This window comes from Petaurus breviceps, unplaced genomic scaffold, assembly GCF_028583685.1.
Source record: "Petaurus breviceps papuanus isolate PSGF00001 unplaced genomic scaffold, PetGlider_PUasm1.0 220, whole genome shotgun sequence".
Taxonomy (NCBI): Eukaryota; Metazoa; Chordata; class Mammalia; order Diprotodontia; family Petauridae; genus Petaurus; species Petaurus breviceps.
The window spans coordinates 22,572,355-22,586,553 of NW_027185876.1; the positions used below are offsets into that span (position 1 = coordinate 22,572,355).

A 14,199-nucleotide genomic window follows, 5' to 3' on the forward strand; every position below is an offset into this window, starting at 1 on the left:
TAGATAGATAGATAGATAGATAGATAGATAGATAGATAGATAGATAGATAGATAGATAGATAGATAGATAGGTAGATAGGTAGGTAGGTAGGTAGGTAGGTAGGTAGGTAGATAGGTAGATAGATAGATAGATAGATAGATAGATAGATAGATAGATAGATAGATAGATAGATAGATAGATAGGTGGGTGGGTGGGTGGGTGGATGGATGGATGGATGGATGGATGGATGGATGGATATACACACATATTTAACTACAGATTATATATACAACTATAGATATATATATACAGTATATGTTTCTGTAGGGAAACTACATATATCTGTATATGTACATACACATATATTACACATATATACACATGTGTACACGCAATGATATTTACAAACATGCACATATATACATACATGTACATACATACACATATGTAAGTGAAAGTGATTCCAAAAGTTTAAACTTACATAATCAAATAAATAATTTTTTGCAACTAACTATTCTTTATACTTGAGTAGTCAAGTTAGGAAATCAGCACAAAAGATGAATAAAAACTGGACATTTTTTCAAATGTTGACTTACTTTTAACAGTAGGAAAGTGAAAAGAACCGTAGCTCTTCTAGTGCATAAAATATATTTGTGCTGCCTTTTATAGAAGGGAAAAAATATTAAATGTCTAAAAAAACTAAAATACTGATACACACGAAATTAAAATGCTAACCTATAGAGGCTACTTGGGTAAAATACTGCCAAAATGGCAACCTAAGACATCATCCAATCCAACCTACTCATTTACAAGTGAGAAAACTGAAGCCAGAAGGTTACATGACTTGACCAATGCCAGTGGGACTATAAGCAGGCCTGAAATTAGAATCTCCATCTCTGGACTCTACATCCAGGGTTCTTTCCAGTATATCATGCTACCTAACTCTGAGAAGGGAAGGTTAAAGTCTGTATTTACTGTGCAAACTGTCTTTTCCAATCTCTGCCTCTTTTTTGAAGCCACTTTTAAATTTTTGCTGGACCCTGCAGGCGCCTCAGGTCTATGAACATTTCCCTTTCAAAGCCAAATTTCTTCATACACTCAATATCTCTTATATCCTCACCTCCTCTCTTCATCATTTTTGGAAATCTGGATTCCAACCCCACTCTTGGGCTATCAATAGTCTCTTAACTATAAAACCTCAAGGCCTTTTCTTAGTCTTCAATCTACTCATCTCCTCTGCAGCTCCACAACAGTGGAGAGTCTAGGAGGTTTCCTTGACTTTTTCCACTCATTCAATCTCATATCTAATCAGTTAACAAGTCTTAGCAATTCTTCCTTCCCAATATCTCTTACATCCAACCTTCTCCTTCTGGACACATTTCTTCAGTGTGTTCCCTCCCTAACTCCTCTGCTATTTTTTATCTACATGTTACCCCTGAAGAACCCTAAGATCTTTAAGAGAAGACATTGCTGCACACTTTTTGAATCTCTAATGCCCCACAAAGTGCATGGCCTATGGTAGATACTTTATAAATGTCTTTTGGTTCATTGATTAGAGTCTTTCACAATGGGGCTCCAAACAGTTTTTCTCCTTTCTCCTGCATGCTTTATATTTGAGGCAAAATGACCTATTTGCTGCTCTCTCTACAATGTGCCATCCCCTGCCTTCACACAGCCTGCCCTCCATGCCTGGAAGGTTCACCCTCCTACATTCCACCTCTTGGAGCCCCAAGTTTCCTCCAAGGCTCAGTTCTGGTACCACTGCCTGTCTACAAAAGTTCCTTCAAGATCCCTCTTCACTGTTGGTGATCTTTCCCCTCCCCCAAATCATTCTGTATACATTTTTTTATTGACTTACCTGGGAACATGTTCTTTCTCCCCAGGAGACTGGAAGGTCCTGGAAAGAAGGAACTACTCTAGGCTTGCAGGGTTCCAATGTGCAGCATAATTCCTGGTACATCACAGGTGCTCAATAAATGCTTGTTGAATTGAATTTTAATGCTATTTAAAAATTTAATGTTTCCATCACTTCTATTTGTCCTAACCCTCAAAAGTCAGCATTACCGATAGCTTTATTATTATTTTTCCTTATTATGTAGACATATATATATATATATAGGTAACACATGTTATATATTTCCTTATTATTTCTCCAAAGTATTAAAGAAACTCATTATTCTAGGCAAGTCATTTATTTCTCTCTGGGTCTCAATTTCTTCACAGGTAAAAGGGAGGTAGAGTTAAATGATCTCTTAGGCTCACTTCAACTCAAATACTCTGGTATATAAAATGTGTACCCAGATTTTAGGAGATAGGTTAGACTTTAGTCCAAATTACATATAGATAATTCACATTTATTGACACTAGCATTTTCTAAATTGTGCTCCACAGGACCCTTGTATTCTATATTACTGAAAAATTCTTACATGAGGGAATTTTTATGCTATTTGCCTTCAAAAATACCAAATATGATATAATGTAACAAAGATAGTAATTACAATCTAACAATTTTTCATTATGAAAAAATGTTTTATTTTTCCTTCTTTGCATAAAACTTTCCCTTTACTCACACCTCTTTTTTTTTGTCTTTTTGGAGGGGAAAATGCAGGGCAATTTTAGGTGACTTGCCCGAAGTCACACAGCTAGTAAGTGTTAAGTGTCTGAGGCTGGATTTGAACTCAGCTCCTCCTGACTCCAGGGACAGTGCTCTATTCATTGCATCACCTAGCTACCCCTTTACACCTCTTTGTCCTAAAATTATTCTATAACTCAAAGTCTCTTGGGTCTTTATGAGTTTCATCAATATATTCCAAGGCCTCAAATATTCCATGATCAAATTAGTCTGCAACACCCAGTTCTAAACCATTAGTCTCCCCTTGGCCTTCTCTCCAGGTTAAGTAATTCCAAGTACTTTAATCTCTCCAAGAAGGACTTATCCCACAATCCTCTAATTTTCTTTCTGACTCTCTTCTGAACCTTTCTCAAGGTCTTCTCTTTTTCTTCTAGTTTTGGAAGTCAGAACCAGACAGTTCTCTGGTGAGGGTCTAACCAGAGTGAGTATTAGAGGAAAATCACCTCTTCGTCCTTCCAAACTATACTGTTACTTATGGTATGTTTTTGTTAACTCAGGGTTAGCATCCCATAGATCTTTATTTTAATATAGTATCTAGCAATCTCAGATGATCCTTTATGTAAGAAAGGTTAGGCTAAAAACTCAAAATGTATAATGTGAGGGGCAAAATGAATATATATTTTAGACCTATTATTTAATCCACTGAAACTTTATTCTTTATGGCATGGAGATTATGCTAGCTCCTTCAACACTATGCCAGAAGAAACTAAATTCTGGAAATAGACATCAAGCTGGAAAGTCTTTAACTACAGGACCCAAAGACTCTGTCAAATGTAAAAGGATCTACCTAGGTCAAAAACATAAGATGTAACAATAAGAAGTTTCCACACTAATGAAATCAGAGATTCTTTAAATTGCCAAAATAATTTACCAAAAGCAATAAGGATGCCAACATAGATGGCTGTCCTTTAACTTACTGTTTAAATGCCCTGTCACGGCCTTCTGCCCCTCTAAGAAAAAACAAACACTCCTCCTGTCGCCTTAGTTCTTCAATCTGTCTTTCTTTAATCTGTTCTTCATGCTTTTTTTTAAGCCACAATCGGAAAGCTTGCTGGGGATCTCTGTTTTCTTGCTGTTTGGGGAAAAAAATTTCAATAAGTCTATCAAATGAAAATGTTTATCTGATTCACGTCTATAAAAATGACAGCCATTTCCAACAGATACTAAAAGGATGTCAACTGGCAGTTCTCAAAGAACAGAACCTAAAATACCAAGAGTCATATGAAAAAACATCCCAAATCACTAATAATTTGGGAAATACATATCAAAACAACTCTGATATTCTCATACCTATCGTATCAGCAAAAATAATGAAAAAGGAAAATGATGATTAGACAGGTATATTGTTATGCTGTGGATAGAGTTGTGAGTTGGTCCAGCCATTTAGGAACTATCCCTCAAAGTTCACTAAACTGATCATACCCAAGGAATACTCAGTGATAGTAGGCCCATTTTCCAAAGAGATCAAAGAAAGATGAAAAAATTCACATGTGCAAACTATTTATAACAGCTTTTTGTTGTAGCAAAGAACTAAAAACAAAGAGGGTGGGTACCCACCAACTGTAAAATGGTTAAACAAAGTATGGTATATGAATGTAATGGAATATTGCTGAGCTATCAGAAATGATGAAAGGGATGGGTTCAGAGAGACCTGGGAAGACCTATATAAACTGATGAAAAGTGAAGTGAGCAGAACCAGGAGTCTCTGAATCAGGAAATGTTTTAAAGCCCTCACTATTTTCCAGGCCCTGGGCTAAAAACTGAGGATGCAAAGAAAGGCAAAGGCTTATATTCCTACTGAGGGAGACAACATGCAAATAATTGTGTTCACACAAGACACATATGGTGTAAATGGAAGGTAATTTCAGAGAGAAGGTACTAACAGTGAGGAGAGACGAGAAGGTAGGAAAGAACTGGGAAAAGACTTCTGCAGAAGGGAAGAACTGAGCTGAGTTTTGAAGGAGGCCAGGGAAGGCAAAACTCAGAGGTGACATTCCAGAAATGTGGGACAGCTGATGGAAAGGAACAGAATATGAAGATGGAGATATTAAATGCTGGGAGCAGCAAAGAGAACACTGCTGGATCACAGAGTGCATTGAGAGGAGGTAAAGCATCAGAAGCTTGGAGAGGGAGGAAGCAGCTGTGATGCCAAGAAGAACATTTCATATTTGATCCCCAAGGTAACAGAAAACTCACTGAACAGGAAGGCCACATGTCAGACTGGCACTTTAGGAAGCTTATTTATTTTGGCAGCTGAGTGGAGGATGAACTAGAGTGGGGACAGACTTGAAGCAGGAAGACCCACCTGCAGGCTATTGCAATAGTCCAGGTGTTCTGTGAGGATGGCCTGCCCCATGGTGGCCCGCAGTGTAAGAGAAGGAAGGAGTGCAGGTAAGAAGTCAAGGATGACCCTGAAATGTGAGCCTGGATGACTGGAAGATATGGCGGGGCTCTCAACAGTAACAGGGAAACCAAAGAGAGAGGAGTGCTTGGGGAAAACTCGGCAGTTCTGTGTTGGAGATGGTGAGTTTGAGGTGCCTACAGGACGTTCCACCTGAGATATTAAAGGGAGCTGGTGAAGCGGGGCTAGAGCTCAGGAGAGAGACTGACACAGCATAGACAGAGCTGGGAAGCATCTGCATGGACATAAGAACTGACCCCATAGGAATGAAGGGGAGCACTGACAGGCAATCACTTATATAGTAAAAGCAGCACTGTTAAAAAAAAAAAAAGAAAAAAGAAACCCTTATGAAAGCTTAAAAAGCAAAAGACGCAGTGAACAGCCATGATGCTGGAAGACTGATGGGAAAGGAGCAAGCCCACTTCTGACAAAGGGGAGACTGGACTCTATGGGCAGGCTCAGACAACGCCTCTCTGGACACGGTGATGTTTGCTGTACTTATTTGCTTATCTGCTTAAAAGATTCTTTTATTCAGGGGAACTGGAGTGGAGAGAGGTGCCAGCAATAGGACTGCCAAAAATGAGGGCAAGAGTATCACTGAGGCACTTTTTTTTTTTAAAGCACAAAATAACTGAAGGAAACTCAGGAGGAAAAACAGACAAGCAGGCCAGATTTGAGAGTAGCCTCTGTCTGCCTCAGTTTCCTTGACAGTAAAATGGGGATAACACTGGCACCTACCTCGTAGGGCTGTTGTGAGGATCAAATGAGATAATGGTTGTAAAGTGCTTAGCACACTGTCTAGCAACTAGATGAATGTGACAGACTTGGCCTTCCTGGCAGTGGGGGCCAGGGCAGCAAGTGTCAGATTGAACTGCTTTGTTTTTCCTGTTTTAAAAAGTTTTTTTTTTAAATAAGGGGAGGCTGAGAAGTGAAGGGGGTAGTGGAGGGTAGTGAATATCTTTGAAAACTAAAGCTGTCGAGTTTTTAAAAGATGCATTTAACATCAAAAAACAAAATAAGTGCATCTCTCCTTCTTTGTGTCCTTTTTTTTCTTCCTTCCATCCTTTCTTCCATACCAGGCGCTCTCATCTATGCTCTGTCACTAGCTCCTGCCCTGGTAGGAAGTATATAAGGAACTCCACACTCCAATACCTTTGTCCCAGGACTAGATTCAAGTCCATCTATTCTTACTACTCACTTTTGATCTGACTAATTGTTCTATCCATATATATATATATTTAACTTCTGAGTCAGTTTTCCATTCAAACAAGCCTAGAAATGCTACAATGCAAAAAAAGTCTCTAACACTTAAAGGGTTTACTGGGCTTGTGGGAATTAATACTAGCAGGCTAAGTAGTCAGGAGCAGCACAAAGCCTGAGGATGATTGCCGGGTTGAAGACTGAAGTCCACACGCTGAGGCTACATGCTGCAGGTGAAAAGGAAAGCTGGCTGGCTACCAGGTCACAAAATCTGAGGGAAAATGTCAGCTGCTCAGTTGTCAGAAGCAAGGGAAGAGGTAAGAGAACCCTGGGAAACCTATGATCCTCTGAGTATCTCAGTAAGTACAGCACCATTTTGAAGATGATGGGGGCCCTTTTGGCTCTGCCCTCTTTTGCTCTTAAAAATGACTTATCGCTGGGCTCTGACATGGGGTCTGATAAGAAAGATCAGTATCACGGCTCTACCATAGCTTCTTCTCAAGAAAGGAAAATATTCACTTCATCTCAACCCACAATTAACCACCAATTAATGTTAAATGCCAGGGAAAGTCCCTTCTAAAAATAATGGGAAAATTCTTCATTTCTTCAATTTGTATTGTAGTGACCTTAGCTTCTGCTCTTAATTTTTTTAATAAAGATTTTTCCTAGCATCAGTAGCTTGGGCTTATGCTCATATGTAGGTCCTTGTGAATATTTACTCAGTCATTTTCAATCACGCCCAACTCTTCATGACAACCAAAGAGAGAGGAGTGCTTGGGGAAAACTCGGCAGTTCTGTGTTGGACATGGTGAGTCTGAGGTGCAAAGATACTGGTTTGCCATTTCCTTCTCCAGTTCATTTCACAGATGAGGAAACTGAGGCAAACAGGGTTAAGTGACTTGCTCAGGGTAACACAATTAGTAAGTGTCTGAGGCCAGATTTGAACTCAGGTCTTCCTGATTCCAGGCCTGGTGCTCTATCCACTGTACCACCCAGCTGCCTTTGAAAATAATAGCTGCTTAATAAATATTTCTTAAAGAATGATCAAAGTATAAGTATCCAAACATTTGTTCTTTACTTTTGGCAAAAGAAATCTAAGCTCTAACTGTCAGAATACTAAGAGAAAAGATGCTTTAGGAAAGTATAGAAGATTGAAACTAATTCTATCACTAGTTTATCATCAGATCTTGAAGTTTCTGAAATGCCTGGTACCCTCAGCTTACAGAAAAAAACATGTGTCTTCATTCACATGAGAATAAAATATTTACCTCACACTTAATAAAACATCAACTAATTTGTGTGTGTGTGTGTGTGTGTGTGTGTGTTAAGGCTAAAGACCAATTCCAGATAACTGGAAAAAATAACACTACTTGGGGTAATATTTATGTCTCTCTTGTGAAATACAAACATTGGTTTTTATATAATCTTCTTTGATTAAGAGTTTTAAGAGGTTTTATCAGAAATATAAGTACAAGAATTTTATGTGTCACATAGTTCATATTCAATAACCAAGCTTATATATATAATTGAATGGGTGGTCATCTGAAAGCAAGACATAAAGCACTACTTAAGCTAACACATCTAACAAATGATTATGCTTCCCAAGAGACATATACATAACTATATTTTTTTCTGCTATAGACATTAGAACCATTCAGTCCATGCGGGCAAAGTGATATGGTGGATATGATATTGGGTGTCAGGAGACAGGCTAGCCCCAATCCTACCAAGTGTGGTGACCTGAGGCAAATCATTTTACCCATCTGAGTCCCAGGTTCCTCTTCTATCTGAAGATAGTAATATCCCAACATCGTTAGTTGATGAGATGATGAATTTAATAAAACTTTGAAAAATATAAAACATTTTAAGTACAAATTTTTAAAAGTATTATATGTAATCTTTGGCTTGAATTATTAAGGTTACTGTTCTCACTTATGCACTCAAATTTGAGAGTACAGAAAGACCTGATTTGGTATAGATTTAGGACTCTACCTGTGAGAGAAGATAATTTTTCCCCCTTTGCCTTTATTTATAATAAGTCAAAAAACAGATGAGTAGTAAAAAGTTAGAAACAGAACTAGAGTGAATCTGAGCTGTCTGGGTCTAAAATTTAATAAAAGCAAATAGAAGAAAATGAGTATTCTAGTTTTTTCTGAATAGTTTGATATGAAGAGCAATCAATATTCTCAAAAGTACAGTATAGGGAAATGTAAAATGAGATTGTAGCCATGTTACCATTATTAAACTTGTGTACTCATTACACTTATCTGTAGTGATTGTCTTTCTCCCACTCCAGGTTTTATGGCTCTTTAACAAGGTATTATTTATATCTACTTGATGACTGGACTTTGGAAAGATTGTCAACTCCAACAGAGACACAAAAAATCTGAAAGGTCATAAAAGCACAAGACAGATCGCTATAGTAATAACTAATTGTAGCTAATACAGTAGAGTATGCATTATCAAAGGCTACTAACTACTCAAAAAGGACTACAGCCATTTTTTCTTAATTTGGGTCTCCCCATCTCACTCTGGCTGAAGTACAATGGCCTCTCATCGCCCTAATACCACTACTGATCAGCTCCCTTCCTAACCTGAGCCAGTTTACCCCTCCTTAGGCAGCCTGGTAGTTCCCCTCTCCTGGAGGCTCACCATATTGATGCCAGACTAGGTGCAGACACCTGACTGACTTAGCACACTGAAGCTCAGAACTCTCAAACTTAAGCAACCCATTAGCCTCAAATGCCCTGGTAGCAGGGATTATGGGCATTCAACACCATGCCTGGTATACAACGGTCATTTTAAAGAGACCAAGGAGATCTCATCTTTAGAGGGAACTAAATTATATTGGTCATCAGTCTTTCTTCTTTTGCCCCTTCACAATTTGTTCTGAAATGCCTAAGTATCTATATACCTTTAAATTTTTTTTTAACTAAAAATATTTACATCATGGAATCAGAGGAAATGGACAAATTTCATACCAACGGTAAATGAATGTCCTTAGATATTTCTCTAGCACTAATAATAAAGCAACAGGACCCAAAGAAATTTAATGAGCTATGACTCTCCCTTCTGTTCATCTTTTTAGGAGGGTTCATTAAATCTGTTTATCCTATATGCTTCAGCCAAACATTCCCCTTCTTTTGTATTAGTACTGTGGGGAACAATAAGAAGGCACAATTGCTATGAAAATAGGTTAGTAGCGATGTAAAAATAGATCAAAAGCCAATGCAAAATACTGTAGCCAGAGGAACATTTTTATGGATGCAAAGATTAACTGAACCTAGGGCTTGTTTCAGCTACCTATGATGATGGGTTGTTATCTGGTGATGCTTCCAAAAAGTTTAACAGAATCACTCACAACATTGTAACTAAATTGTGTTTGAGTCTTTGTAGTAAGAGGACTAATATTAAAGAAGACAGAATGTAATGTCATCTTCCCTCATACGCCAGACATTATCCTCTACTACTCATAAGGCAATGCCTCAGGATCTCTAAACTAATCCCACAGCTCCACTCTCCTAGGGATAGAAGTGGATCTTCTCTTGGCTACCAGTCCCAGTCCCCTGGGAGGGGTCTCTTAGCATTTAACAGCTGCTATAGGCCAAACACACTGTCCTCTGCTCCCTACCAACCTCACTCAGCACCAAAGATTTTTAAAGTTTTAACATAAAAGAAGACAAGATTGACTCTTTAATGACGCAGTATGGAAATACCAAAGGTCAAATAAAAACCTTTGTTTATCAAAGTATCAATGAAACTTCCAGTGATGTGAATTAATAAGTGTCAATGCAGTACATCTGAAAGAGTACTCACTGCCTTTGAAATCAGAGGACCTGAGTTCAAAGCCTAAATTTGATGCTTACTACTGACATGACATTGGGCAAGTCCCTTAACCTTTCTAGGCCTCTGTTTCTTCTTTTGTACAATGAAGGGGTTGGACAAGATGGCTTTTGAGATTCTTTCCTGCTCTGGATCTCTCATTCGTTGGTCTTAGAAGCCAAAAGACCATCAGCTTGAATAAGATAAACAAGCCCTAAAAGAAACTTAATGAATTTTAACAAAAATGGAAAGTGGCCCAGTTCTTTCCCATAGATTCAAGTTACTCTTTTTGTCATCAGATCATTATTGTAGAGCCGTATCTTTGTTTAACTTACCTACATTATTTTAATCATTTTCCATTAATTTCCAAGTGAAAACACAGGCAAGTTTTGGGCAATGCATGTCCATTCCCTATCAATAAGAGAAGTTTTACTTACTCTGCTATTCATGTCTTCCATTTCCTTTGCCCTCTGAATTCTTCTCATTTCCATGAAGTGTTCCTTTTTCTTTTGCAACCAAGCTCTAAAGACCATTTCATTCTCTCGTTTCCTTTCTTTCTCCTCTTCTCTTTTCCGTTGTTCTTCCTGGTAAGAACAATTATAAAGAAATGAGTACATTTTATTTAGGACAGAATAAAAATTAGGTGTTTTTCAGAGCTAAGTGCCATGTTTTCAAGGCCAGCCTTTCTTGAGGAGGACCTGCAAATAAGGGGTCCGTGACATCAAGAGACCTGGAGTGCCAACCGCACATGGGAGATTCCTTTGGCTAGAGATTTTGAAATTATATTGATGATGATGCTAGTTACTTCAAGCAAAAGTGAAACTTCCATTTGAATTGTCCAGCTCTGCAAAGCTAAATTTACCTGTGTAGAGAATTTTGAGAGAGTACAGTTTTATCCACAATAAATGCATACTGGTCAGAAGTCACTAGATGTTAGGAACATACCCTGGCCCTTTCCCAACTTTATGGATCTCCTTTTGGAACAATACAAAGACAAAAATAATTGGCATGCATACAGCGTTTTAAAGTTTTCAGAGTGCTATACATACATAATATCATTTGAACCTTACAACAACTCTGGGACAGAGAAAATTTAGGTATTATTACATTCACCTTAGATATAAGAAACTGAGGCTCAGAAAGGTTAAATGATTACACAACTAACAAAGGGGTCCACAGGCAAGATTGACATTCAGATCTCTCTATCTCGAAGTCAAGCACTATATCAATCCATCCTACCATATTATCTCTTCCCAAGTATTTATTAAGCACCTGTTTTGTACAAAGCATAATACTCCAGGGGGACATGCAAAATTCAAGCTTACAGAACCAGCAGGGGGATAGGATCCCAACACAACTAGCTCCAGAAATGACAAACATAGAGAGATATACATAGACAGATATATTATTAAGTAGATAGATGGATGAATGACAGGAAAATGCATACATACACATACATATGTAGATAGACCAACACACAGATAGATGACAGATGGATAGTTATGTATAGATAGGTAGATAGATAGATAGATGCATATATACATAGGTCGACAGATAATAGGTGGATAGATGCATGTAGATATGGCTAGACAGACAGATACATAATGTTATATAAGTTCAGTAGTGAGTTATAACATAATGTGTTATGTGAAGTCTGAGGAAAAAAGGTCATTAGTGACTGAGGGAAATTAGAGAAGACGTCTTGATACCACAAGGAGGTAGCATCCAAGTTAGGCACTAAAAGAACAAGATGGAACTCAAAGAAGATGGAGGAGGGCATACTCCAGATTTCAGGCTGCATAAAGGCAGAAAGACATATAAGTATAGCATGTTGGGGAGGAGGGATGTAATGAAAGAGCCACCCTGTTTGTCTTCAGTGAAAAAAAAATGTAAGAAGGGGAATCATGTAACAAGGTTAGAATGATAACATGGGACCATGTAGCAGAAAACCTGAAATGCCGAGGCGACAACAGAGAAGCATGGAAGATTTTTTTTGAGCAAAGAAGTTAATATTATAAACAGACTAAAACATAGAAAAAATTCTTGCAGAGGTGTGAAGGACAAATTGGAAAGGAGAAAAAGTGGACACAGGAAGTACTGTTAAGAGACTAGTGCAATAGTTCAGGTATGTGGCAATGAGGGCCTCTACTAGGGAATTTGCAATTTGAATAGAGGAGGCAGACTTAAGAATGTTATAGAGATGAACTCAGTAAGACCTGTTTAATTAATTGACTGAATGTGAAAGAATTGAGGAGGAAGAAGAAACAAAAAAATAATCCCAAGATTATGAACATGACTGACTGGGTGGATGATGGATCCCCAAACAAAAATAATGACATCAAAAGGAAGAGCAAATGTATGGTAAAAGGTAATGAGTTATTTTGAAGCTCTCTATTTTTATCACATTTGCTTTCTCACCTTTCATTTTCCCATAGCTTTCAGTCCTTCTGACCCCATAACTTGCTAGAAACTGCTCTCTCCAAATGCCACCAGTGATCTCTTTACTGTTAGATCCATAGCCTTTCCTCAGACCACATCCTCGTAGGCTTCTCTGTAGCATTTTACCCTGTTCAGCATTCTCTCCTCTTGCAAAGCCTCTTATCCCTAGAGTTTTGTGATATTTTTCTGCCATGGTTTTCTTCTTACCTGTTAAGTTGGTTTTTCTTGGTGTCTTCTACAAACTTGTCATCTATGCCCCATCCTGGGGCTCTGTCGAGGTCTCTCTCCTCTTCTCTATTTTCTACACTCTCTCTTAAGCTCACCATCTTCTATAGACTCAGCTATCTTCTCTACACAGATGTAATATATATTCAAATCTATGCAGTCAATCCTTATCTTTCACCTGAAAGCACACACCTCCATCTCCACGATCCAAAGGCAGCTCAACTCAATACAATACTTAACTCAAAACAAAAGGCATTCCAATTCTCCCTAAATTGACAACTTCTCTTAGCTTCCCTATTTCTATTAATCAAGTAACATTTATTATTAAGCACTAGGCACTGTGCCAGGCACTGTACATGCTATCAAGGAGCTCAATCTGGGCAAGGAGACAACATGCAAAGATCTCAAAAAGGATGTGCACAAGATAAATGGTGATAATCTCAAAAGGAAGGCACTGAGCTTGAGGAGGTTAGGGAAAGGTTTCTTGGGGAAGGTAAGTGCCTGGACACTTTCTACACGGCTGAGACACGAAGGAAGACATGGAAGTAAGGAGGGAGAGACGAGGAGGGCGAGTTCCAGGTATGAGGGGCAGCCAGTGAAAATGCTGAGAGTTAGGGTCAGAGTGCCATGTGTAAGGGGACTAGTGTCAAAGGAATGTAAAGTACATGGAAAGAAGTAAGGTATAAGAAGAATAGAAAAGTAGAAGAAGCTATGAAGGGCTTTGAATATCAAATAGAGGACTTTATATTTTGTCTTGGAAATATAACGACCCCCTGGAGTTGATCAATTGGGGGGGGTTGACATAGTCAGAATTGTGCTTTAGGAAAATTGACAGCTGAGTGGAGGCTAGACTGGGGTGGGGAGAATTGAAGCAGAGAAGTCAACCAAAGGCTACTGAAATAGTCTAGGCATAAGATGATAAAGATCTGCTCCAGAGTGGTGGCAATTTCTGGGGAGGGAAGGGGGTATACACTAGAGATGTTATGAAGGTAAAAGCCAACAGGTCTTGGCAATAGGTCGGATAAGGGGAGAGGACTGAGAGATAGCGAGCAGTCAAGAATGACATCTAGGCTTTAAGCCAGGGTGAGTGGGAGGATTGTAGTACCCTCCACAGTAATAGGGATGTTAAGAAGAGAAAAGGTTGAGGTAAAAGATGAGTTCAATTTGGGGCATGTTGAGTTTAAGATGTCTTATAGTTTAAGTCTTATAGTAAGACTTCCTGTTCTAGATATCCAACCAGCAACTCGAGATGTGAAACCAGAGGCAGGGAGGTTAGGGTTGGACAAATTAGTCTGAGAATCATCAGCATAGAGATGATAGGTGAATTCAAGAGAGCTGATGATGTCCCCAAGTGAAACAAATAGAAGATCATGGTGGGACACTCACCAGTGAAAGGGCACAACAAAGATCCAGCAAAGGAAACTGAGAAGGAGTGATCAGACAGGTAGGAAGAGAACCAGGAGAGCAAAGTCATGAAAACCCAGAGAGAAGAGAGTATCA

At 38.6% G+C, this 14,199-nt stretch overlaps 1 protein-coding gene across 1 annotated transcript in view; it reads right to left on the bottom strand.

Moving 5' to 3' along the window:
* The window catches only part of CCDC181 (coiled-coil domain containing 181), a 32,368-nt gene that overhangs the window by 1,499 nt on the left and 16,670 nt on the right, over window positions 1-14,199 (bottom strand). Inside the window, exons 3-4 of the mRNA XM_069094540.1 lie at window positions 10,473-10,619; window positions 3,530-3,684 (exon numbers count right to left, since the gene is read on the bottom strand). Coding sequence (XP_068950641.1) covers window positions 3,530-3,684; window positions 10,473-10,619 — 302 coding nt within the window. The remainder of the gene's footprint in view (window positions 1-3,529; window positions 3,685-10,472; window positions 10,620-14,199) is intronic.